Source organism: Microtus pennsylvanicus, chromosome 5 (assembly GCF_037038515.1).
Source record: "Microtus pennsylvanicus isolate mMicPen1 chromosome 5, mMicPen1.hap1, whole genome shotgun sequence".
Lineage (NCBI taxonomy): Eukaryota > Metazoa > Chordata > Mammalia > Rodentia > Cricetidae > Microtus > Microtus pennsylvanicus.
In genome coordinates this window covers 121487898-121512901 of record NC_134583.1, presented here as the reverse complement: position 1 = coordinate 121512901, position 25004 = coordinate 121487898, and the positions used below count along the sequence as shown (strand labels likewise).

Below are 25004 nucleotides of genomic sequence, written 5' to 3'. Positions count from 1 at the left end.
TACTATGGGGTCCCCCTGGAATCAGCTAGGGAATGGCTTTTCCTTAGCTGTTGCCAAATGATTCTGCTGTGAGGTCCAGCAAGCAGCCCAATTGTATTGAATGTTTTCCTGAATTCTCTTCCCTTTAAGGAATGGTGTGAAATGAAAAGTACTGCAGACCTTGATGGAGGCAGCTGAACAGAGACCTCCCTTTGCATGAGCATCAGCCGGATAGCCAGAGAGCTCTACATGGACTTTGCAATGAACACAGTTGTTGACATTTGGACTGTAGTTCAAATTATCAGTGCTGCTTCACAGAGATCAGACAAACCTAGTTCATTCTGCTCCTGGTCTTCTCTCTTCCTCTCTTGTCATCCATCCCATCTTAGCTCTACAGGCAGCACACAGCAATGTGCTGTGTTCATGAAGGGATAGTTTTTCCTAGAAATATGATAGGGGCAGAGCATTCAAAGACACCTTAGGAAGCCAGTAAGCATGTGGAAAGGTGGCATTTTCCCAGGACTTTTCCAATATATCACATAACTGTGAGCTTCATAGGGCATATGCAAATGTATGCATGGATCAGAATTCTCTGCTAATGGAGACTCAAGGATAGTGCTACCCTGACAGTCTTCAAATTCTTTGGAATACTGTGAATTCATTTTGATAGGCTGCCATGTCTCCAGCATCTAGCAGCATGCAATAGTATGTAGTAGGTATTCAATAAACACTTAGGAAATGGGAGAATAGTTATTGAGTAAGTGAGCAATATACATACACAAAACACCAAGAGACTGTCCTGTGTTGCTGTGCAGATGGTGCTGATGGAGGAGCTCATGCAAAATGTGATATGCATTTCCTCGGATTTTATATCTTCTCGGCGAGGAAACTCCGTATTTGCTTTCATGGATAAATATTAATAAATAAAACAAAACAGACCACAACATTTGTACTTTCTGAACATGGTGAGAGTTCTGACTTAGGTGACTTTCACCCAGAGGCCGTGTTGCGTCCAGCACAGGGCATCCTTTGCTAATCCATTTGCTACAGTGCCTCAGGAGCAGAGCAAGAGCTGAACTTATTATCCTGGTTCACAGGCTTACAAAACTAATGACAATAATAAAGGCGAGTAGTTTTGCCATGTGATATTTCCAAAGTCGTTTCAGTGCTCTGGGTCGCAGTGTCCCAGTGTGACAAAACTAACACAAGATTCTGCTGTGTTGTACACAGACTTTTCTCTATTTAAAGCTTTTGTTTTTGTGTTTTGCTTTGCTTTGGGATTTGGTTTTGTAACTCTAATTGTCAGTAAATGTGTTCATTTTTATAAGAATAAAATAAGATTGTAAATGTAAAAAAAAGATTTAAAAATGTAAGCATTATTTATTCATAATATAAGAATTAGAAATGATCTTTATTCCAGTAAGGAAAAAACTTAATTCTAGAAGTCATGGGTTTAGAGCTCCATATGGTTTCAGATTTGGGAAATCATAACTATGTGTAATTTTTCCCATGTGCTGAATAGTGATTTCCAAAGTTCCTAGAATCTAATTTTATCCAGATAAATGTCAACCTAAACACTGCTGTGTACCTACAACATGCCAGGAACTGTGTCGGGTGTTCTGAGTCTAAGTTCAAATGTTGCATGACTGAGGACCTGTAACTAGTGGGGAACAGTAGAGAGATAGGTAGGTGACTGCTCACCATCCGCCATGCTGGCTGAGGGCACAAATAAAGAGCTCTGTGCAGGCAGAAGGTGAATTTTCTGACTTGGATGCCAGCTTTTAGAAAAGAGCACTTGCTTAATATGGTAAGGAATTTGGCAAACAGAAAGAAATGATTTAGAGGAGGGTAGGTAGGAAATGCTAAGCAGGAGTTAAAAACATGTGTGAAGATCTGGGTTATTACAAAGGAGCATGCTCTCTTGACTACTCAAAAATGGTTTGTGCAACTTAGACCTGTAGAGAATGAAGTTTGAGGTAAGAGCAAATATGAGGCGAGATTTCAGCAATGGCAATACAGAGAGAGAAACAAACTAGTGAATGAATTAAATGTGTCTGCAACAAAGCAGAGTCAGCAGGGAGTTCGGGAAGAACCTAGAAAGCAGGCTTTTGTATGTGGTGTAAACTCAGCATAATCAAGGATAAGTGTGTGGTCAATGTAGGCTTCACATATGAGGAGGTAACAGGTAGTTCAGGTAATCTCTGAATCGTTTAGTGTTGTGTTGAGAAAAACACAATTACATTGACTGGGACAGTGATGCCTGAGGGAACCGAATGACAAGGCTGTTGGCTTATGTAGTTGGAATCCTGTTACAGACTGAGGAGACCGAGGATGCAGGTTGCACCATGAAATCCTGTGGTTGCATGTTTGTGGCCAGGGACGACACAGTAGGCTTATGAGTGGTCATGGCATTCATTTGTTAGTATTCCAGAAGTAAAATGTGTCATAAGCTGTGATAACTTTATGACCATGAACAATTCATTTTATTCCCTCAGACTTCAGTTTCTTTTCCTGTAAAATAAAGAGATTAGATTTGAAAATCTTTGCGATCTCTTACAGCTTCATGTCCAGCACCTAAAATTTTCCCTTTTAAGCATCAAATAAAGATGGTGGTGCCTGGGGGAGGGGGTAGTGTTTATTTGTGAGTTGTAGATATATTCAGTTCTTGTAAAATGCCATTTTAAATATGCTGATGTGGCTTTTTTTCTTTTGCTTTTTAGATGGCTAAACACTTTAGGAATGCTGGCCAATCAGGGTATTGATGTTGTGATACGACACTCATTTTTTGACCATGGATATAACCATCTGGTGGATCAGAATTTTAACCCATTACCAGTAAGTAAGCTGGAGAAAGATTCCCAACTCGTTTCCATATCATTTGGTTCTTTTGATCATGCCTTTTTCCACACCAGGAGGATTTTTCTTCTTCTGTTATTGGCGGTCTCTTTCATAAATCAGACAGAGCATTCTTGTCTTTGATTTCATGAACCACTTCATGGGCTTTGGCTTCACTACCCTCACCACACACACACCTACACAGACATACAGACACACACACATTTATTTGTGTATAATGTATAAATTCATTACTATTACTTTAGCAAACTTTGTACAGTTGAGATTCCACATCTCCTTGTGGCCTGTTTGAACTCTGCTTGAGAGTGGATTTTTCCAGATTGTTTTCTTTTAACGCTAATAGGAGACATTAGTTAACGTCAGATGCAGCATGTTGAAAGCAGATGGGGGTGTTCTAAGATCAGATACAATAGGAGCCCATCTCTTAAGGCTAAAGTGCACTTGGAGTTAGATGTTGACCCCTAAGTGATGAGATTTGCCGCAAGGTAGAGTTCTGAGTGACCTGCTACATAATCATCAGAGAAATCTTAGTTAGCCCAGAAAAGCTGTGTTTTGTTTTGTTTTGTTTTCAGAAATATCACACAGATGATTCTTTTACATGGGTAACATAAGCTATCATAGCATCACATGGTCCTGAAGGAAGGTCAGACTCCTCTCCCCACACCTGTGGTTGCCTTTACAGATGCTTTATCTGCTTTATTTGATAAGGTCACTGAGGGTGAGACAGAGAAAGGGAATCCTGTGCCTTAAATTACTATTGCCTTGAGGGTCCTGAGAATAAAGCCAGCCTGGAACAATTGCTGCCAATTGCTACCCTTTATCTGTTTCTACCCCACTGCTTCTACCTTCCAAACCCCAAGTCAAGAGGCCTTCCAGTCCAGAACAAGGAATAGTGTGGCCCACAGGAATATCGCTCCCAAGTCTCAAAACTGAAACCAGTTGGCACAGTTGTTGTTATTCATATAACAAGAATAATCCTCAAAATATGTATGTGAGACCGAGGTAGGAAGGACTTGGGAGAGAGTTTTCCATTTAGAACCATGGATATTTGTTTTCTTTTCATATATCTGTATAAATAAGCCAAAATAATTAGAAAACAACAGTCAAGGCATAAATATTAAGCAAACATAGAGTATATCTTCTATTTGGAATAAATATTATTAAATATTTTTGAACAGCATGAGTTGGGAAGGAAGCAGCAATGAATAAATAGATAATAGAATATGATGAAGGCTTCTAGATGGATGTATAGGACAGGCTTTTCTGAGCATAGGACATAGAAGTGAAGAGACAACTGGTGGTAAGAAGCCAAATCTGCAGACTTCACACGACTTTCTTCCTTTTGTTTTGTTTTTCAAAAAAGGGGAAGAAGAAATTTTATTTCTTTGTTGTTTTAATGTTCTTTTATCTTAAGTTGAAAATAGATTTTTCTCACAAACAACACAACCTGAACACAGTTTCCCCTCCTTCCACTCTTCTCAGATTCCCAACCTTCCCTCTCCCCCAAATTCAATGCCTTCCTGTTTCCCCTTCAGAAGAGAACAGGCCTCCAAGAGACAGTGGCAAAACATAAAGAATTAAGATACAATAAAACAAGCCAAAAGCTCTCACATGTGGGCTGGGCAAGGCACCCCAATAGGAGGATAAGAGTCCCAAGTGCAGAAAAAAGAGAGTCATAGATACACCTGCACCATCATGCAAAAACACCAAGCTAACAGCCATAAATATATGCAGAGGACCTGGTGCAGACCCCTGCAGTTCCCATGCTTGCCTCTTTAGTCTTTGTGAGTATGTATGAGCCCTGCTTAGTTGATTCGGTGAACCATGTTCTCCTGGTGTCCTCCACCTCACTTTCTATGCAGAACAGAGGCTAACATAAACATTTCACTGTAGGAACTAAATTGGCAGAAACACAAGATCACATGTGCCTGAGACATGGAAGGAAGGGGGAGACTTGACAGACACAAAGTAGGCAGGTGTCAGATTATCAATGCTTTTGAACGTTTATCCTAGCAGTAAGGAAAATCACTGGTGAGCTTTAACCAGGATGCCATGGTCACACTGACACATCGCTTCAAGTACCGTTTTCAGCAATGCAGATGATCTTACCCAAGTCACAGGTGTAGGGTGCTCATTTGTGTTTCAGTAATATGCCACTCCGCCTTTTTCCTTCTTTCCTTCCTTCATTCAAATTTCATTCACTCATCTTTATCTTGTCCTGTTTGCTTATTGATACTTCCTGGCAGTCGATCTCTGTGGCAAACCAAATTGACCAAGTCCCTGTGCAGTATAATAAGAAATGGAAAATAGACATAGAAGATAATTGTCATTTAACAAAACTGGTCTAAAGAAAGCCTACCAAGGTAAATATGACTGTATTAATTTTTCTGAAAAAAAATATCAGAACTGAAGTTCTAGGAATAAGTCAATGTCCAAGGTCAGAGAAGCCATGGTAGCTGGGACTGCCAGGGTTTTCTAGCTTTAAATTCTATTTCCTCTTACTGTGCTACGTTATTTCCCATAGTGCCGACTCAGGGTCCTTGTCATGGCCCGAGGCAAATTCTGCCTTTGTTTTGAGTCTGGAGAGAAATAGGGAAGGAGGCAAGCTAGAGAAAGATGGGTGTTGGAAGGCTAGACAGGCCTCGGTTCCAGGGTTGGACAACCTGGATATCTTATCACACTACTGTGTAACTTCCTACACCATGTCCATGTAGACATTAAAGACACAAACCTTCATAGATGTATTCTCCATAAGCAAGAATAACTGCCAGGCTTTCTTTAAAAGCATCGCACAAAAGTCCTCCATTGATGGCCCTAGAGCTCACAGAAGCCTTTAAGACGCTAAAACAAGTTCCATGGATGTAACACAAAGGCCCAAGTGAGCTGGGAAACTGCCTTTCTGGAAACATCGAGCTCTAATAAAGAAATCATACATAAAAAAAAAACTTAAAAGGGTGGCCAGCTTTTCTTTTCCTCTTTCCTCTGCACCTTATAAGTAGGAAACTTGGCAGCTGAGAGAATGTGTCCTAGTCTCTCCTGGAAAGAATTTATCAGACCAGATCAGGGCATGATCTGAAAGACACTTCTGGCTGACCGCTAAGATAGGCAACGGAGCTAGACCTGAGGATCATATCGGCTGCTGTGTCAGAAAGCGGTGGAACTGACAAATAACATTGCCAATAAAAGCTTGTGGATTTTACACTGTGGTTACATCTCCAGCAGAGTTTGTTAAAAGATTGGAAGATTAGTGAGCTGCACTTTACTTTGTCCCCCAGAAAAGTAAGTATTTTTCTCTTCCAGTTCCTTCAAACCGAGCTTAGTATATTTCAGGAAAGAATCCTGTTAGCAAATTCTTTTCTTTTTCTGCTGGTGTTCTTGAGTAAATCCAGAAACTGTGAGGCCATGTGCCTCAAGTCTTCTCGGGCCATGTCCCATCCCACCTCTCCCCACTTCCTAGTTAGCTTTGCCCCGTGCAGTGCAACTTAGCTCCTGCCAGGCCATTCCTGTAGCACCAGTCAAAGGTAAGAGACAATATCAGACAGGGGGACACTTTAAATGTGGTTTCTAGGAATTAGGGTGAGGGGAAAACTGGTACAGAAGATTTTTTTTGGGGGGGAGCTTTTATGAATGATACTTAATAGTGGGTATTTTATATGTTGATCCCAAAGCACAAGATGGACATTTTAGGTAAATCCTACTGCAAAATGTGGACTTTGTGTGTCACTGATGGAAGGTGATGTAAAATGTAAAAGTACTACTCTGAGGAGAGATACTGATAGCGGTAGAGACAGAAGGCGTGAGCACATGAGACACAGGGCATCTCTGTTCCTCTAATCAGTTTTCCACTGGACCTGAGGACTTCTCTCTTACAGAAGAAATGCTAAGAAGTAGGGTGAGGGCGAAGAAAACTGGAGGAGGGTAAGGGGGCAGATGAGAATGGATTCTGTGTCCCCAGCTCTCTTCAGGAAATCATTTTTCAGCCCCGTCCCTTGTTTCCTTCTGGTTTTCCTGCTAGAAGAGTGGCATCCCCTCCTCCTTCTCCTGAGAAAAGGAAGCACACTTCGGCTCAGCCCTGCTTTGTCATTCCCTCGCCCTCTCCCTGACAGTTCTGCCATTGGGAAAGAGGGGACATGTGAGTCTCCACAGCTAGGCACTCAGCATGGGCTCCCTTGGGAGAGGACAATGTTTGTGCAGAAGAGATCTGCACATTCGGTGGACAGAGTCCAGACCCCACCAGTCCTGGGCATGTCTCCGCAGAGAGGCTTGGAATTCAGCTTGTCGCTTTTTTTCAGAGTGTGATTTACAGAGCTTTCAGAAAAAGGAATGGGGAATTACCAGTCTGCATCTTCCTAACTCCCACGCTAGGACAGCAAAAGAAGTCTTCACACAGATGTAATTAAAAACAAAAGAAAAGGCTCTGAGCTCTGAACTCACCATTATGTGGATGCACAGATAAGACATGGTCCTCCATCTGCCGAGCCAGTAACCCACAGTGTGTTTGTAAGATTACAGGCCAGTCCTGATTAGGACTGCTACAAATAGCGGGATCATGCTGTCTTAACATTTCTGCTCTGGGCACAGTGGTGTAGCTGAGGGCTGTCGCCGCTCAGTTTTCCTTCATAAGAAACAACAAATATTCAACAGCCCTGTGCATATCCACTGAGCACTCTCTTAGTGCACTGCTTGGGAGCACAATCATCAGTCATGGATTAGAGTACAACTCAGTAGACTATAGTGAAATTAAACCTATGGTTGTAGTCACCATAGCAATATATTCTGAGCCAAGTCATCACTGTTCAGATGTTATTTAACTTTTGGAAAGAAGCTCTGCCTTTTACTATTGCTAGTCTGGCTTACTTGGTTAACCTATCTATCACAAAATTCTAGAACAAGTTGTTAAATAATCTATCTTTTTTTTTCTCCCTTCAAGATGTCCCTTTGATATGGTACCCCTTATACACAGCTTAACTGAGGCATGGATACAGGATCAACTTAATGCCCCATTTTTTCAGGAGAAGCACTGAATCACTAACCCATATCCAGTGTTGCTGGATTGACTGAGACTTGAACCATCCAAATAGGAGACCTCACATGGAGCAATAGAGCCTAGAGCCTAAAAGTGTGACAGGATTTGTGGTCCTAGCTCTACCATCGGTTATGTGTGTTTGGATTCTGGTTTCCCTTTGAATTGAATTGAATTGAATTGAATTGAATTGAATTGAATTGAATTGAATTGAATTGAATTGAATTGAATTGAATTGAATTGAGGATGGAACTGCCTCCCCCTTATACTTCCAGATCCATTGTCAGTATACTTGAAAAAGTCATTTAAAGCATAAGATTTTGATTTTGCATTCACACGTAAGTATAGGAAATTGTTAGATGGAGCTATATCTCAGGGCAAGGAAATTACTGGCACCTTTTTTTCTTCTTTGTAGACCTTTTATCTGTAAATTTGCTGTAATCAATAATTTTTTTAAAAAAATCTGAAAAAGGAGATCTTTATTTTAAAAAGCTGTGTATTAATTAAGGTCTTTAAGTAGTCAATAAATATAAAGTTTAGTGTTATATTCTCTCATTCATTCGTATGGATTTATTACAGTCATCATATTGCTGGATGTTGACACTGTAGGCAGTATCTGCCCTCAAGGAGCTGACACAACAGGATACAGACAGATGGTAGATAAGTTAATAGGGACTATGGCAAAAGCATTTTTTTTATTGAGCCCTATATTTTCTCTGCTCCCCTCCCTGCCTCTTCCCTCCCCCCTTTGAACCCTCCCCCAAGGTCCCCATGTTCCCAATTTACTCAGGAGATCTTGTCTTTTTCTACTTTCTACTTCCCATGTAGATTAGATCTATGTAAGTTTCTCTTAGTGTCCTCATTGTTATCTAAATTCTATGGGATTGTGGTTTGGTAGGCTGGTTTTCTTTGCTTTATGTTTAAAAATCACCTATGAGTGAGTACATGTGATAATTGTCTTTCTGGGTCTGGGTTACCTCACTCAAAATAATGTTTTCTAGCTCCATTCATTTTCCTGCAAAATTCAAGATGTCGTTATTTTTTTCTGCTGTGTAGTACTCCATTGTGTAAATGTACCACATTTTTCTTTAGTCGAGGGGCATTAAGTTTTTTCCAGGTTCTGGCTATGACAAACAAAGCTGCTATGAACATAGTTGAACACATGTCCTTGTGGCATGATTGAGCATCCTTTGGATATATACTCAAAAGTGGTATTATTAGTCTTGTGGAAGGTTGTTTCCTAATTTTCTGAGAAATTGCTACACTGACATCTAAAGAGGCTGTACCAGCTTGCATTCCTACCAGCAATGCAGAAGTGTTCCCTTTTAAAACCCCACAACCTCTCTAGCATAAGTTGTCATCGGTGTTTTTGATCTTGGCCATTTTTACAGTTGTAAGATGGAATCTCAGACTTGTTTTGTTTTCATTTCTCTGATGACTAAGGATGTTGAACATTTCTTAAGTGTCTTTCAGCCATTTTAGATTCCTCTGTTGAGAATTCTCTGTTTAGGTCTGTACTCCATTTTTTTTATTGGATTATGTGTTCTTTTGGTGACCAATTTCTTGAGTTGTTTGTATATTTTGGAGATCAGACCTCTGTCTGATGTGGGATTAGTGAAGATGACAAAAGCATTTTTAAAGAATAGGAAAGAACACAAAAGGCAGACTGATGAAGGCAGCAAGAGCTGTCTCAGAAGTCCTTCTGGGAGAGACGGTGCCTAGGTGGATCCTCAGTAAATGACAAGTTAGCTGTCAGAAGGCAAGTTGAGGGGGGGCATCTAAACATGGCAGTAATACAAAAAAGACACCAAAGCACTCATTTTCCAGTGAGTCATGGTAGATGAATTATGAACAATTATCTCAGAAAGTTTTTCTCATTGCTGTCCCATGGCCACACAGGGTGTGTGAAAATTGAAGAATTCAAAAGCTGCAAACCTGGAGGTGGTGTGGCAGGGGAGGCACAAACCCAGACAAACTACCCTGTGACCTGTTTCTTAGTGTAACCTTTCTTCTCTCTCTTTTCTTTCCCGTGGGATCCATCAGGAACATGAAGGAAGCAAAGTGTACCTGTTTGGGGCAGCTGTGATATGAAATCCTATCCCGTCATTAGGAGGCCTAACAAAGACTTTTCCATGTGCAGCCTTCTTTGTGGGAGCCAACTACTGCTGAGAGAAGGGCAGCCTTGGCTGTGGGATCAATCACTGGGCCTCAGGCTACCTCCATCAATGGCCAAAGTACCGGGCTGCATGCCCAGTGAGCATGGTTTGTTTCTTTTCTCCTCTGTGCCTCTGAACCCTGGCTGTTGAGATCAGAGCCTTTGCTGTGCACCATCTGAGCAGGCAGGCAGCCCTTGGCCCTCACGCCTTTCCGTAAGGCTCCTCTGATTATCACTGGCCATTCCCATCTTTTGTCTGTTCATCAGTTTTGTAGTGTGCGCCTTCTATCAGCAACACGCACTAGTAGTTGTGACGGCTCATCCCTTTGGGAAGTAGAAACAGCTCTGGCCTGGAATCAGATGGGGCTCAAAATGCAACACAGTAGTCATATGAGCCTTTATTTCCTCTGTGAAAGTGGGTGATAACTGCAGAAGTCGGAGAGTAGGAAGTGTTTGAATTTACTTCTTAAAGGTACTGACTCTGAGATCAGACTGACCAGCTTTTCCAGTCACCTCCTGTATGTACTTGAATTACTAGAACACATCAGTCAACATCAGTGACCTCCCCAACGAGAACAGCATCTATCTCGGGGGTCACAAGGGGTTGGATGAGTCAGGGCATGTGTGTCTTTCCCCCATCATAAATAATCAATGATTATTAAATGTTTTTGTTGTTTATTAAGCTACTTGGTAAGGTATAAAATTGTGAATCACAATAGTTATTAACAATAACATGAATGGAATTGTGGTGAGGATCTTTGAATATTTATACAGATATATGGAAATAGAGTCAAGTAATGACTAAAATATCAATGTATTTTTTAAAATAAAATTGCCAGGAAATTAAAGGAACAAAAGGGAAAGCCGTGATTCCTGAGTATGAGAGGAAGTGACTGCAAAAACCTAAAGGCAAACTAAATATTACATTTTCTTTCCCTCCAGAAAAGATGTGGCCAAACTTTCCCGTAAAAGCAATTAAGGCCATGTCAGGGCTGCCTTGCTGGTGCTAACCCTTCACGTGGTGTTTATAAATGGCCAGGAAGCCCTGGAAACCATGGTCTGCCCCATCAGAGTGCTAATGACAGCACATTATGTGAATCACTGAGTAGCAGCAACTGAAAAGCTCACTCTGCCCTCAGCCATTTATATTGTTCCCAGATTACAATACTGAAGGATCGCAGCTACTGCAAATTTTGTAAGCCTAAATAAATCAGGGAAGAAACCATCTCAGTATTGCTGTGTCTGAGTTTAGAAGAATGCTGTGCCACCCTTGAAGCAACTGCAGATGAAGATGAACAAGGCCAGCTCTGGAATGAGAAGAGCCATGCCTTGCCTAAGCTGGTCAGATTTCCTAAGCCAGGAAAAATTACTTAGAATAATAAGTATAGAAAGAGAAAAGGAAACAAAAAAAGAAAGACGTAAAAGGAGGAAAAAGGGAAATGCCCTTTCTTGGTTAGAAGGCTATTTTGGTGTGAGTCACAATGAGACAAATTTAAGGTTATTTTATACTGTATTTGTAGACAGATAGATAATGATTCTGGGAACCAACAAAAAAAATCCTAATTACTGACTGTTAGAAACAAAGATAACATGTTTTTTTCTTAATTCAGTTTTTGTTTTAGTAGCTATTTGTTTAAGTAGAAATTCTTTATAGAAATAGAACAACCCTAGACTCAGTACTCAGCAAACACACACACATGCACACACACATATACATGCACACACCCTCGTGTACACATGTACACATGCACACATGAACATGCACACACACATGCACACATACTTACATGCACATACACACATAAAATATTAGGACAGAAATGGAATATTAGAAAGAAATGGTAAAAAAAAGACATGGAAATTGAACAAGTAAACAAATTCTGCTTTAAGTTATTTAAATATACCCCACAATTTATCAATTATCAGAACTCTTTCCATGACTAACTTGGAACTGTTAGCAATGTCCTATTACATCTCAGATTTTGATTTAAGCATGGCAAGGACTGAACAAAATACACTGTTTTCTCTTGTTCCAGACATTAAAGTAAGTATAATAGAAGATGCAAAAGAAATGGATATGGAGGCCGTTTAGTAGTGACTTACACCTCCTACTTCCTGTGCAGTGTATGCTGCCTGGTATGTGACTTCCTAGTCAGAAGAGCCCTCTTCTCAATGCCATGGCCACTCACAACCACAGTCTGTGAAGCATCAATACAACATACACTCAACAGAGAAAGCGACATAGAGCACTGAACTCTTGCAAAGTGTCCCTTTGGGTCTGTTTTCTCTGCTGGTAACCTAGCTCAAATTTTGTCAATTGATTTTTAAGAGCTCCTCCCCCAATTGTCACCAAAAGATTTAGCTATGAAAGTGACTTAGGCATCTTTATCCTACAAATCCTTGAAAGTTTAAGTTTTTCATCCCCAAAGTTTCTCAGAATTTAGCTTTTGATTCTCCCTAGACATAGGGCAAACTAAGTTATCTTTCTGTTTGAACAGCTATTGAAAGTACAGGGGAAGCGAAGGACACATACAACTTCACAGAAAAAATAAAATAGCAGTGGAGCTTCTTTTCCTTTATGTATATATACATGTTTGTGTGTGTGCCTGTCTGTGTATCTGTGTGTGTGTCTGTATGTCTGTGCGTGTGTGTCTGTGTGTGTCTATGTGTGTGCGTGTCTCTGTCTCTGTATATGTGTCTCTGTATGTGTCTGTGTGTGTCTGTGTGTGTGTCTCTTTGTGTGTCTCTGTGTGCGTGTGTGTGTCTGTTTGTCCATGTGTGTGTGTGTGTTCGTGTGGGGGGTGCATGCGAAGGCTAGAGGTCAACTTTACAAATAGTTCCTCAGGACCCACCTTGTTTTGTAAACCAGGGTCACTCACTGGTACCTGGGGCTCATGACTAGGCTAGGCTGGCTGGCCAGAGAGCACCAACAACCCACTTTTCTCAGCATCCCCAGCACTTGGAATAAAAGCACACACTGACATGCTTGGCTTTTTTTACTTAGGTTCTGGGAATCTAATTCAGGTCTTCATGCTTCTACAGCGAGGACTTCACCAATTAAATTATCCCCACAGTCCGTAGTTTTCTAACAGCTTTATGGAGAAACCAAGGAGATTATCCCATTGCTACCTGTACAAGCATAAGGACCTGTGTTCACATCCCCAGCACAAACATGAAAGCCTGTGACTTCAGCACTCTCTAACAGAGACAGGCAGATCCCTGGCCAGTGCTGAGCTCCAGGATTACTGAGAGACCCTGTCTCAAAAAATAATACTGAGAGTGATTGAGGAGATGTCCTGACATCAACCTCTGGCCCTCACATGTTCCTCTATAGGTAAGCATACCCACATACACATGTGCATACATGCATACACCATGCATTTTTAATGTGTTCATACAGATGTACAGCCATTATCACCTGAAAAGATAACTCCATGCCTATCTGTAGTTATTCCTCTCTCTCTTTCCCCAGATGCTGTAAGCCACTAATCTATTTTCCATCTCCAGAGACGTGCCTCTCCTGGACTTTTCATATAAATGGATCATGCTGTGTGGCCTTTTGTATCTGGCTTCTTTTACTTTATAAAATGTTTTAATGTTGATTCATGTTGTAGCATGTACCAATATTTCATTCTCTTCTCTTGCTGAAAAAGACACTATTAGTCAAGGTTCTCTAGAAGAATAGAATTTATAGTGTCTGTGTGTGTGTGTGTGTGTGTGTGTGTGTGTGTGTGTGTGTGTGTGTGTTAAAAGGGGATTTATTAGAGTAACTTACAGTCTGTGATCTGGCTAGCCTCACAGAGACTGTCTCCTGATGGAAAGACCAAGAATTCAGATCTTGTTCAGTCCAGAAGAATGTTTCATTTGGTCTTCAGTCTGAGTTGGAATCCCAATGAAGTGGGGTTTACTGCCAGTAGAATAATCCCTCAGCAGCAGGACAGATGAATTTGACAGTGAGAGTAAGGACAAGCAGGCAAAAAGCAAAGACTTCCTACTTCCGTCCTTTTATATGGTCTGCCCCCAGAAATGTGGTCCAGATTTGGGGTGGCTCATTCCACCTCAAATAACTCAATCAAGAAAAAGAATACAGGTGTAATGAAGTTGAAAACCAAATTTAGCCATCACAATCGTATTATGTAGATGTGCTGCATTTTATTTACCTATTTTTGGTAGCTATTAGGTCTGCTTATACTTTTGTCTAATGACAGTGTTCAGTTGAACATACATGTGCAATGTATATTGTATGTTTTCATTTCTATTGGGTGTATAACTAGTGTTACAGTTTGAAAGATGACATCCCCTCCGAAACTTCTTCTCTAGTTTTATCTTCAGTATAGCAATATTAAGATGTGACCTTTGGGCATCACTTGTATCATATAGGCTCCTTCTTCATAAATGAGATTACTAGTATCCTTTTATAGAGGGACACAAAGTTGAAGGCTATGCTCTCTTGTCCCTACCATTGCTTCCACCATGTGAGGTCACAGCATAGCTGTCCTCTGGAGGTGAACAACAGAGCACTACTGAAAGGAAAGAGCAGCTCTTATCAGACGCCAGTCATACCAATACCTTGATCTCAGCCTTCTTGATCTTTACAAACTGTAATCCCAGCAAACATTACAAACGTTACAGCAGTGTAGACTAAGCTATCTAGGAATGGAACAACTGGTTCCTCTGAAAAGTCTGTTTAAATTTTTTGAAGAATTGCAAAACTGTTACTACAAAATGTTCTTAACAGTTTTGTATTCCTGCTATAAATGTGTGAGGGTGCTGTTCCCCAGGCAGGGGATTCTTCACTGTGTAAGAAAGGGAGCTGAGCACTGGCATTCGTGTGTCCATTGCGTTCTTCAGATGAGGCTGTAACAGATTAGCCACTTGAAACGTTAATTCTGTGACTTCCCTTGAAGTGATAGCCCAGCCTTGAGCTGTGAATTGTAATAAACTCTTTCCCTGCCTAAGTTGCTCTTATCATGGCATCTTATCACAGCAACAGAGAAGAAACCAAGACATTTATAGACCTGAAAATAAGTAGCTGCACTAGTTTCAGACAAAGCTGTCTTCAGAGCAAAGGAATTTGTTAGGTATAAAGAATAGCACAGCGTAAAGACAGAGGCATCAGTTCCTAGAGAATACATAATGGTCTTTTATGGGCATGCACTCAACAACAGAGTCTCAATTATACAGGCAAAACTAAAAGGAATAAATAAATGTTATCATAGCTGGAGACTTTTCAACATCCTTCCATTAAAAATGAATGGGTTGGTCTTTCCAACTCAATTAATGTAATCAAGATAATTTGACACAACACACATGCCCTGACACACCCTGAAGCCCAGCTCCCAGGTGATTCAGGATTCTGTCAAGTTGACAGTTGACCCGAACTGTCATACTTGGCACATTTCTCTTTCAGTTTACTTTTATTCTGTATGAATTTCATATGGAAAGCCTGCAATTGGTGTTTTTGTTTGTTTTTTATTTTTATCTTTCAATTTTAAGATTATAATATTATTATATCATGTCTTCCTTCCTTGCCCTCCCTCTAAATTATCCAGTATACTCCTTGTTTGCTTTCTAACTCATGGCCTCATTTCTTTTCTTACTTTCCTTCATTTTTTTCTTTTACTGAAAAATAATCTTTTCTCATATAATATATCCCAATTTTAATTTCCCTTCCCTCTACTCCTCCAAGTTCCTCCCCACCTCCTCTTCCTCTCAAATCTACACTGTTTCTGTTTCTCATCAGAAAAAAAATGGGCTTCTAAGAGATAGCAACCAAACATAACAAAAAAATATATAAGATAAAACAAAAACCATCACATCAATGTTGGACAAGGTAACCCAACAGAAGAGAAAGAGCCCCAAGAGCAGGCACAAGAATCAGAGACCCACTCATTCAAACGCTCAGGAGTCCCATAAAAATACTATTCTGAAAACTATAGTATATATGCAAAGAAGCTAGTGCTCACTGCTTCAGTCTCTGTGAGTTTATATGAGCCTTACTTATTTGATTTAGAGGGCCTTGGTCTCCTTATGTCCTCCATCCCCTCTGGCTCTTATACTCTTTCTACTTCCTTTTCTGGGGGTTCTCTAAACTATAAAGAGAGGGATTTGATGGAGACATCATATTTAGAGCAGTGTATTCCAAGGACTCTGTCTCTTTCTCTCTCCTTGTAATGGCTGACTATGGGTCTCTGCATCTCTTCCCATCTGCTGTTGGAGGAAGCTTCTCTAATGAGGACTGAAAAAGGCACTGATCTATAAGATTATCATTAGGAGCCACTTTATTGAGCCTTTAAATTTGTTTGTTTGCTTGTTTTTAGACCTGTAATATTTAGTTTTACTCTAGGTCTCTGGGCTATTTAGTCTCTGATTCTTAGTCATCCAAGCAGGGCTGAGTATGGGTTCTGTCTCGTGGAGTTCTTAAGTCAAATCAGACATTGGCTGGCCACTCCCACAAGGTGTGTGCCACTGTTACTCTAGCTTATCTTGCAGGAAGGAGAGATTGTAGGTCAATGATTTTGTGGCTGGGTTTGGGATTTATGTTTTTTCTTTGGGAGCCTACAGAGTATCTTCCTGTACGAAAGACACTAGAATGTAGGGGCAAAGACTCCATGTAAGCATCAGCTAGACTTCTCCATGTTCAATGAGTTGTGTGGATGTTGTCCTTGGCAATGGGGCCCTGCTGTAAATTTGCATTGTCTAAACAATAGTCTGGGTTGTTTGAGAATTTCCATGGGCCCCCTGGGCCAACAACTCAACTGAATGCAGCTCAGTTCCACTACTGGAAGCCTTGTTTGGTGGCAAGAGATGGCCAGCTAGGACTCCGTATCCCACCTTATTAGGAAAGCTCATTAGGATCTCTTTCATGTATTTTAGGAAGTTTCCACTGTGCTGGGTTCCCATGTCATTCTTCAGATGCCCCTCGGATCTAGCTGTCACCTCCCACCCTCTCCTCATCTGATCCTCCCCTTGTAGTCCCTACCCACCTCCAGTCCACCCACAAAATCTATTTACCCACCCAGGGATGTGTCCCCCACCAAACATCTAGTCCCTTCCCCCTATGCCTAACATCTCTTTGTATACAAATTGTAGATTCATTATCATTTATTTAATAGCTAATATCCACATGTAAATGAATATATACCACATATATCTTTCTGGGTCTGGGTTACCTTACTCAGGGTGATTTTTTATTCTAGTCCTATCCATTTGACTGCAAATTTTAACTATTTGAGATTTATATCAAATGACATAGTTATGATGTCATTTTTAATAGTGAAGTAATACTCCTTTATGTAAGTGTACCATATTTTCTTGATTCTTTCTTCCGTTGAGGGAAATCTAGGTTGTTTCCAGTTTCTGGCTATTATGAAAAAAAAGTGCCATCAGCATAGTTGAGCAAGTGTCCTTGTGGTAGGATAAAGCATCTTTTTGCTATATGCCCAAGAGTTGTATAGCTGGGTCCTGAGATAGGTGAGTCCCAATTTTCTGAGGAACCCACCATATTGATTTCCATAGTAGCTGTGCAAGTTTGCATACCCCCCAGCAATGGATGAGTGTTCCCCTTATTCCACATCCTTGCCAGCATGAGTTGTCACTTGTATTACTAATCTTAGCCATTCTGGAAAGTGTAAGATGGAATCTCAAATAGTTTTGATTTGCATTTTCCTACTGGCTAACGATACTCAACATTTCAAAAACAAAAACAAAAAATAATACATTAATGTAAATATCATATAAAAAGATAGTGAATATTTCTTTAAATACTTCTCAGCCATTTGAGTTTCCTTCATTAAGAATTCAATTTAAATCTGTATCCCATTTTTAATTGGATTATTTTGTTTTTGACATCTAGTTTCTTGAGCTCTTTATATATTTTGGATATTAGTCCTCTATCAGATGTGGAGCTGTGCCTGGTGGTGGTGGCCTTTAGTCCTGGCACTCCAGAGGCAGAAGCAGGAAGATCTTTGTGATTTCGAGGCAAGAAGCCTTTGTCTACAGAGTGAGTTCCAGGACAGCCAGGGTTAAACTAAGAAACCCTATCTTGAAAGAAAAAAAAATGTGGAGTTGATAAAAAAAAAAAAATCTTTTCCCATTCTGTAGTCTGCCACTTGGTCTGAATAACAAAGTACTCTGTCATTCATTATACTTTGCCTAAAAGATCTGTTTCGTGAGTTTTGTACTTTTTAATTGTTGATCTTAGTATTGTCTGAGCTATTGATGTTCTGTTCAAAAAGTCTTCTCCTATACCGATGAGTTCAAGGCTATTCCCCACTTTCTCTTCTATCAGGTTCTATGCGTCTGGTTTTATGTTGTTCAGGGTGACAGATAAGGATCTATTTGCATTTTTCTGTATGCAGACATCCAGTTTGATCAACACCATTTGTTGAAGATGCTGTCTTTTTTCCAATGTGTCTGATTTATTTATTTATCAAAAGTAAGATTTCCATAGGTATTTGCATTTATGTCTGTGACTTCAACTCAATTCCATTGATCAACATGTCTGTTTCTATGCCAGTACCATGAAGCTTTTATTGCTATAGCTTCTATAGTACAACCTGAAATCCAGCAGTTCTTTTATTTTTCAGGATTATGTTGGCTATTCTGGGATTTTTGGTTTTTGATATGAAGTTGAGAATTGTCCTTTGAAGATTTGTAAAAAAAAAAAAAAAAGATTTGTTGAAAGTTTGATGGGGATTGCATTGAATCTGTAGATTGATTTTTGGTAGCATGGACATTTTTGCTATGTTAATTCTACCAATCCGTGAGCAAGTGAGATCTTTCCATTTTCTAACATTTTCTTCAATTTCTTTCTGCCAAGATGAAGTTTTTATTACACAAGTCTTTCACTTGCTTGGTTAGAGTCACACAGAGATATTTTGTATTATTTGAGACTATTATAAAAGGTGTTGTTTCTCTGGTTTCCTTATCAGTCTGTTTGTCATTTGTCTGTAGGAGAAGTATTGATTTTTGTCAGCTGATTTTGTATCCAGCTACTTTGCGGAAAGTGTTTATCAGCTGTAGGAGTTCAAGGTGGAAATTTTATGACTGCTTATGTATACTAACAAATCATCTACAAATAATGATGCTTTGACTTCTTCCTTTCCAGTTTATATGCCCTTAATTCTTTCAGTTGTCTAACTTTTCTACCTAAGACTTCAAGTACTATATTGAATAGATATTGAGAGAGTGGGCAACCTTGTCTTATTCCTGTTTTAGCGGAACTGATTTAAGTTTATCTCTTTTTAATTTAATACTTGTTATACACTTGCTTTAAGATGCCTTTATTTAGATATGTCCCCTGTATTCCTAATCCTCTGGGACTTTTATCACAAAGTGGTGTTAGATTTTGTCAAAGGTCTTTTCTGAATCTAGTAAGATGATCAAGTGGGGTTTTTGTCTTTCAATTTGTTTACACTATGGATTACATTTGTTGATTTTCCTATATTGAACCATCCTTGCATCTCTGGGATGGAGCCTATTTATCATAGTGGGTGATCTTTTTTATGTGTTCTTAGATTCGGGTTGCAAGTATTTAACTGAGTATTTTTGCTTATGTGTACATAATAGAAGTTGGTTTATAATTTCCTTTGTTGGATTTTATGTGGTTTCAGTATTAGGGTAACTATGGCCTCATAAAATGAATTGGGCTGTGCTCTTTCTGTTTATGTTTTGTGGAACAATTTGAGAAGGTTTGGTATTACCTTTCTTTTAATGTCTAGTAGAAAGTTGTACTTAAACCATCTGGTCCTGAGCTTTTTTTTTTAAAGGATGGGAGACTTTTAATGGCTGCTTCTATTTCCTTAGAGGTTATAGGTCTATTTAAATTGTTTATCTGATCTTCATTTAACTTTAGTAAGTGATATCTATAAAGAAAATTATTCATTTCTTTCAGATTTTTTTAATTTGGTGAAATACCTATTTTAAAAATCTGTTCTTATGATTCTGTGGATTTTCTCACTGTTGTTATGTCCTCCTTTTTATTTCTGATTTTGTTATTTTGGATATTTTCCCTGTTTTTTGTTTTTTGTTGTTGTTTTTTTTTTTTTTTTGGTTTTTTTTTTTTTTTTTGGTTTTGGTTTTTTCGAGACAGGGTTTCTCTGTGGTTTTGGAGCCTGTCCTGGAACTAGCTCTTATAGACCAGGCTGGTCTCGAACTCACAGAGATCTGCCTGCCTCTGCCTCCCGAGTGCTGGGATTAAAGGTGTACGCCACCACCGCCCGGCCCTGTTTTTTTTAGTTAGTTTGGATAAAGGTTTGTCTGTCTTTGATTTTCTCAAAGAACCAACTCTTTGTCACATTGATTCTTTTTATTGTTCTTTTTGTTTATATTTTATTCATTTCAGTCCTGGGTTTGATTATTTCTTGCTATCTACTCCTCTTGGGTGTGGTTTCTTTTTGTTCTAGAGCTTTCAGGTATGCTGTTGAATTGCTAGTGTGAAATATCACCAGTTGGTTTTTTTGTAAGCACTTAGTGCTGTGAACTTGCCTCTTAGAACCACTTTCACTGTGTCCTGTAAGTTTGGGTATGTTATGTATTCATTTTCATTGAATTCTAGAAAGTCTTTAATTTTTTTCTTATTTTTATCTTGGCCCAATTTTTATTCAGTAGAGAGTTGTTCAGTTTCTATGAGTTTGTAAGCTTTCTCGTGTGCCAGTTGTTGATATCCAACTTTAACCAATGGGGGTCAGACACAAAGCATCGAGTTATTTCAGTTATCTTTTATCTGTTGAGAGTTGCTTTGTGTCCAAGTATATGGTCAAGTTTGGAGTAAGTATCACAAGGAAATCAATGACCAATGACCAACAGGTGATTCCTGTTTCTTGTTGTTGTTGTTATTGGTGATGATGGCAGGTAGTGGTGGTGGTGGTGTAATAATGTGAGTGTGTGTGTGTGTGTATGTGTGTGTGTGTGTACACATGTGCATGCACTTTCCTTCTTTTGATTCTCTGTATTTTCATGGGTGTAGTTAATCTCCTTAGGTTGGAATTTTCTTTCTAGCACCTTCTGTAGGGCTGGATTTATAGATATTATTTAACTTTGGCATTACCATGGAATATCTTATTTACTCCATTTATGATGATTGAAAGTTTTGCTGGGTATGATAGTCTGAGAGACTCTGTGGTCTCTCAGAGTCTGCAGCACAACTATTCAGGCCCTTCTGGCCCTTAAAGTTTCCACCAAGAAGTCAGGTGTAATTCTAATCTGCCTTTATATGTTACTTGGTCTTTCTCCCTTGCAGTTCTTAATAGTTTTTCCTTGTTCTGTATATTTAGTGTTTTGATTATTGAGTGTGGAGGAACTTTCATTTCTTTTTTTTTTTTTTTACTAAAAAAGCAATATATTCTGAGAGGACTAAAATTTGATTTTTTAAAAAACTGTGTTCACCAAAGCTTATAATTTCTTTTTTTTTTTTTAATTTTTTTATTGATAAAAGGACGATAAAGAAAAGAAAAAAAAACAAATTTCCACCTCCTCCCACCAGCCTCCCATTTCCCTCCCCCTCCTCCCACTCTTCTCCCCCTCCTCCCACCCCTCTCCCCTTCCCCCCACTCCTCTCCCCCTCCCTCTCCAGTCCAAAGAGCAGTCAGGGTTCCCTGCCCTGTGGTACGTCCTAGGTCCTCCCCCCTCCATCCATATCTAGGAAGGTGAACATCCAGACTGGCTAGGCTCCCACCAAGCCAGCACATTGCGTAGGATCAAAACCGCGTGCCATTGTCCTTGGCGTCTCATCAGCCCTCATTGTTCGCCATGTTCCGAGAGTCCAGTTTTATCCCATGCTTTTTCTGGTAACAGTCCAGCTGGCCTTGGTGAGCTCGCAGTATCATTTCTTTTTTTTAATTTATTTATTTATTAAAGATTTCTGTCTCTTCCCCGCCACTGCCTCCCATTTCCCTCCCCCTCCCCCAATTAAGTCCCCCTCCCTCGTCAGCCCAAAGAGCAATCAGGGTTCCCTGCCCTGTGGGAAGTCCAAGGACCACCCACCTCCATCCATGTCTAGTGAGGTGAGCATCCAAACAGCCTAGGCTCCCACAAAGCCAGTACGTGCAGTAGGATCAAAAACCCATTGCCATTGATCTTGTGTTCTCAGTAGTCCTCATTGTCCGCTATGTTGCTATGTATGCTTCTTTTACCTTTATAGACATCTCCTTCTTTAGGAAATTTTTCTTCTATGATTTTGTTAAAAATATTTTCTGGTTCTTTGAACTGGAATTATTTTCCTTATTTTATTCCTTTTATTCTTAAGTTTGTTCTTTTCATTGTGTCAAACATTTCCTGGATGTTTTGTGTCAGGAGGTTTTTTTTCTAAATTTGACATTTTCTTTGACCATTTTATCCATTTCTTCTATCCTATCTTCAACACCTGAGATTCTCTCTTCCACCTCTTGTATTCTGTTGGTGAAGCTTCCAATCTGCCTGCATTTCCCCTCACTTTCAATCTACCTGTATTTCCCCCACTTCCTATCTGCTTTATTTCCTCACTTCCTATCTTCCTGTATTTCTTCCACTTCTAATCTTTCCTCCACAGTATCATTCAGGGGTATAATTGTACCTTCTCTCTTCTTAAGATACCTTTGTCAAATACCTCTTGCTTATACAGACCTCTGAGAGCCTAAGTCTGGTATTCAAAGATTTTAATGATCTAGATTTGTCTTGTTTTATTAATTCTGTTTTTAAGTAAATGCTCATAGCTTGCATGTCTTCATTTTGAACTGCTTATTCATAATTGCTCCAGTATCCTCAATCATTAAAGTTTTGCCTCATTGACATCTTCTCTAATGTCCCCAGTAAAAATTCATTTCCCTGGTTCTTCCAAGTTATAAAAATTAATGTTTCCTTTTAGAAAATAAAGAAATTGGAAGCAGTAAATATTATGGCATGATAGTTCAAAGTAGAAAATTATTAAATCATCTGTGGCTAAATTGAAATGTTTGATTTTTTTAATAAATCAATCATTAGAAGCTATACTCCACTTTGAGGAACAATTATGATGTTGCCTAAAGGCACATTAACCACAATTTGTTGATTTCCCATTGTTACCTCTAAATTGACAGTATTTGTGCATTTGTGTGTCAATGACTATATGGACAGAATGCATCTCAAATATTTACAACTTCTCCAGGTATTTTGCCAGGACTGGAAAGCACCTGAATGTAAACCCATACCAACTCCTATAAGATAAAGGAAACAAATAACTCACCAAATGAAATGTCTTAGAAACACCAATTTAATGATACATATAAATTAATCATAAACATATGGCTTAAATTTCCCACAGAAAAGGCATGTTTAGGCTCTCCCTGGACCACAAGTGATTGAAAAATGATTGGAGACATTTCCTGAGCCCAAAGAGAAAAGGATTATGTCTATACTTCTTTAACTGTAAATATTAGTGCAGTAGATAAATTATCCAGGGGGTCTGGGGAAGTTAGAAATGTGGACAGGAAATAAGAAAAGGAGATTCGGCTTTAAAATGTGCTCCAGGTACATCTGGGGCAAAATAATCTGAAACAGGAAGATTTCTGTTTGACATAGAACTCAGCATGATTATAGAGATATCCAGGGTGAGTTCTAATTGTCATGGCACACATGACAGAAGGCGGCTGATTATTATTCTGAATATGCAAGGCAAAGACCTTAAACTACAGAACCCTGCTTACTGCCCAGCGCACACATAAGGTCTTCATTGCTTGTCAATCAAGATTCCTTGGGTATAACAAAGTCTTAGCAAAGAGTTCACTAACTTTTCTACATGACTCAGGAGAGGAAAATAACCAAAGTCAATACTGTGATCATTAAGCAGGTATTCCAGAAGCAAGATGGACTCTGAGAGTCAAGACAAGAGAAATTAAAATTCAAGTTTAGGCAGGACACTCTCTCTATGGAGGAACTTAAATCTTTCTATTTGTTTGTTTGTTTTTTAAACCAGAAAGCCATTATTGAGCATTCACAAGAAACTTTCTGGTACTTATTTTTGTGCTTCCTAACAATTTGGAAGTAACTGTTTGAAGATATCAGATAGTCATCCAAATAGGGGAAACTAAAGTATACTTATTATAAGTATACTTTGTGTAATTTGATGTTAGACCAAATAGAAAAGTTTTATTTGCTTTTAATTAGCTTTATCTTTAGCATTTAGTTTATTTTACTTTTTGATGATTTCATACATAAATACTCCACCATTTCCACCCCTCACTCTTCCCATTCTAACTCCTATGTCACCCTAATCCCTCTCAACTTCGTGGCCTTTTCTTTTTTAATCGTTACTGCTCTGTGCACACGTGAGGAGGGTCTATATTAGTACAACCTGCTGAGTCCATTTAGAGTTCCTCACATGTATATGTGTTTAAAGATGATTACTTGAGATTAAACAACTTAGCAAGGAGCTCACTCCTGAGAACACTGATTCTCCCTCTCTCGGTGACTTTCAGTTGTCTGTAGCTCTTCATCTAGAGGTTGAGCATTGTGAATTTTCTCAGTCTACACTGGCATGTCAGCTGGTATTGTGATTGTGCAGGCCTTGTCAAGGCTACTGTATACTGAAATTTCGTGGGTTCAACTCTCTGCCAGTCATGGGAGACATCTCTTAGCAGTTGCTCTGATCCTCTGATTCTTAGATTCTTTCAGATCCCTTTTCCACAATGTTCCCTGAGCCTTAGGTGTAGGAGTTGTGTTGTAGATCTATCAGTTGGGGCTGGGCACCCACAGTTAGTTGTTCTCTGCATTTTGATCAGTCGGATTTCTATGATGGTCTCTGCCTACTGCAAAAAGAATCTTCTTTGATGAGGGATGAGAGCTACACTTACCTGTTGATATTAAGGATAAGTATTTGGAATGCAGTTGGGAATTAAACTGGTTTAGAAAGTGACAATAGTAGGTTCTTCTCCAAGGCCCAGGGCCTCACCAGCCACAAGTTAGCTAACTAGGCTTACATTGCCAGGAAGAAACTCCCTTCACTGAGTGTGCTTTAATCCAGCAAGGCGGCTGCTG

General features: G+C 39.5%; 1 protein-coding gene across 1 annotated transcript in view; it reads left to right on the top strand.

Moving 5' to 3' along the window:
* Hpse2 (heparanase 2 (inactive)) overlaps positions 1-25004 on the top strand; it is a 234850-nt gene that overhangs the window by 93531 nt on the left and 116315 nt on the right. Inside the window, exon 6 of the mRNA XM_075974133.1 lies at positions 2700-2814. Coding sequence (XP_075830248.1) covers positions 2700-2814 — 115 coding nt within the window. The remainder of the gene's footprint in view (positions 1-2699; positions 2815-25004) is intronic.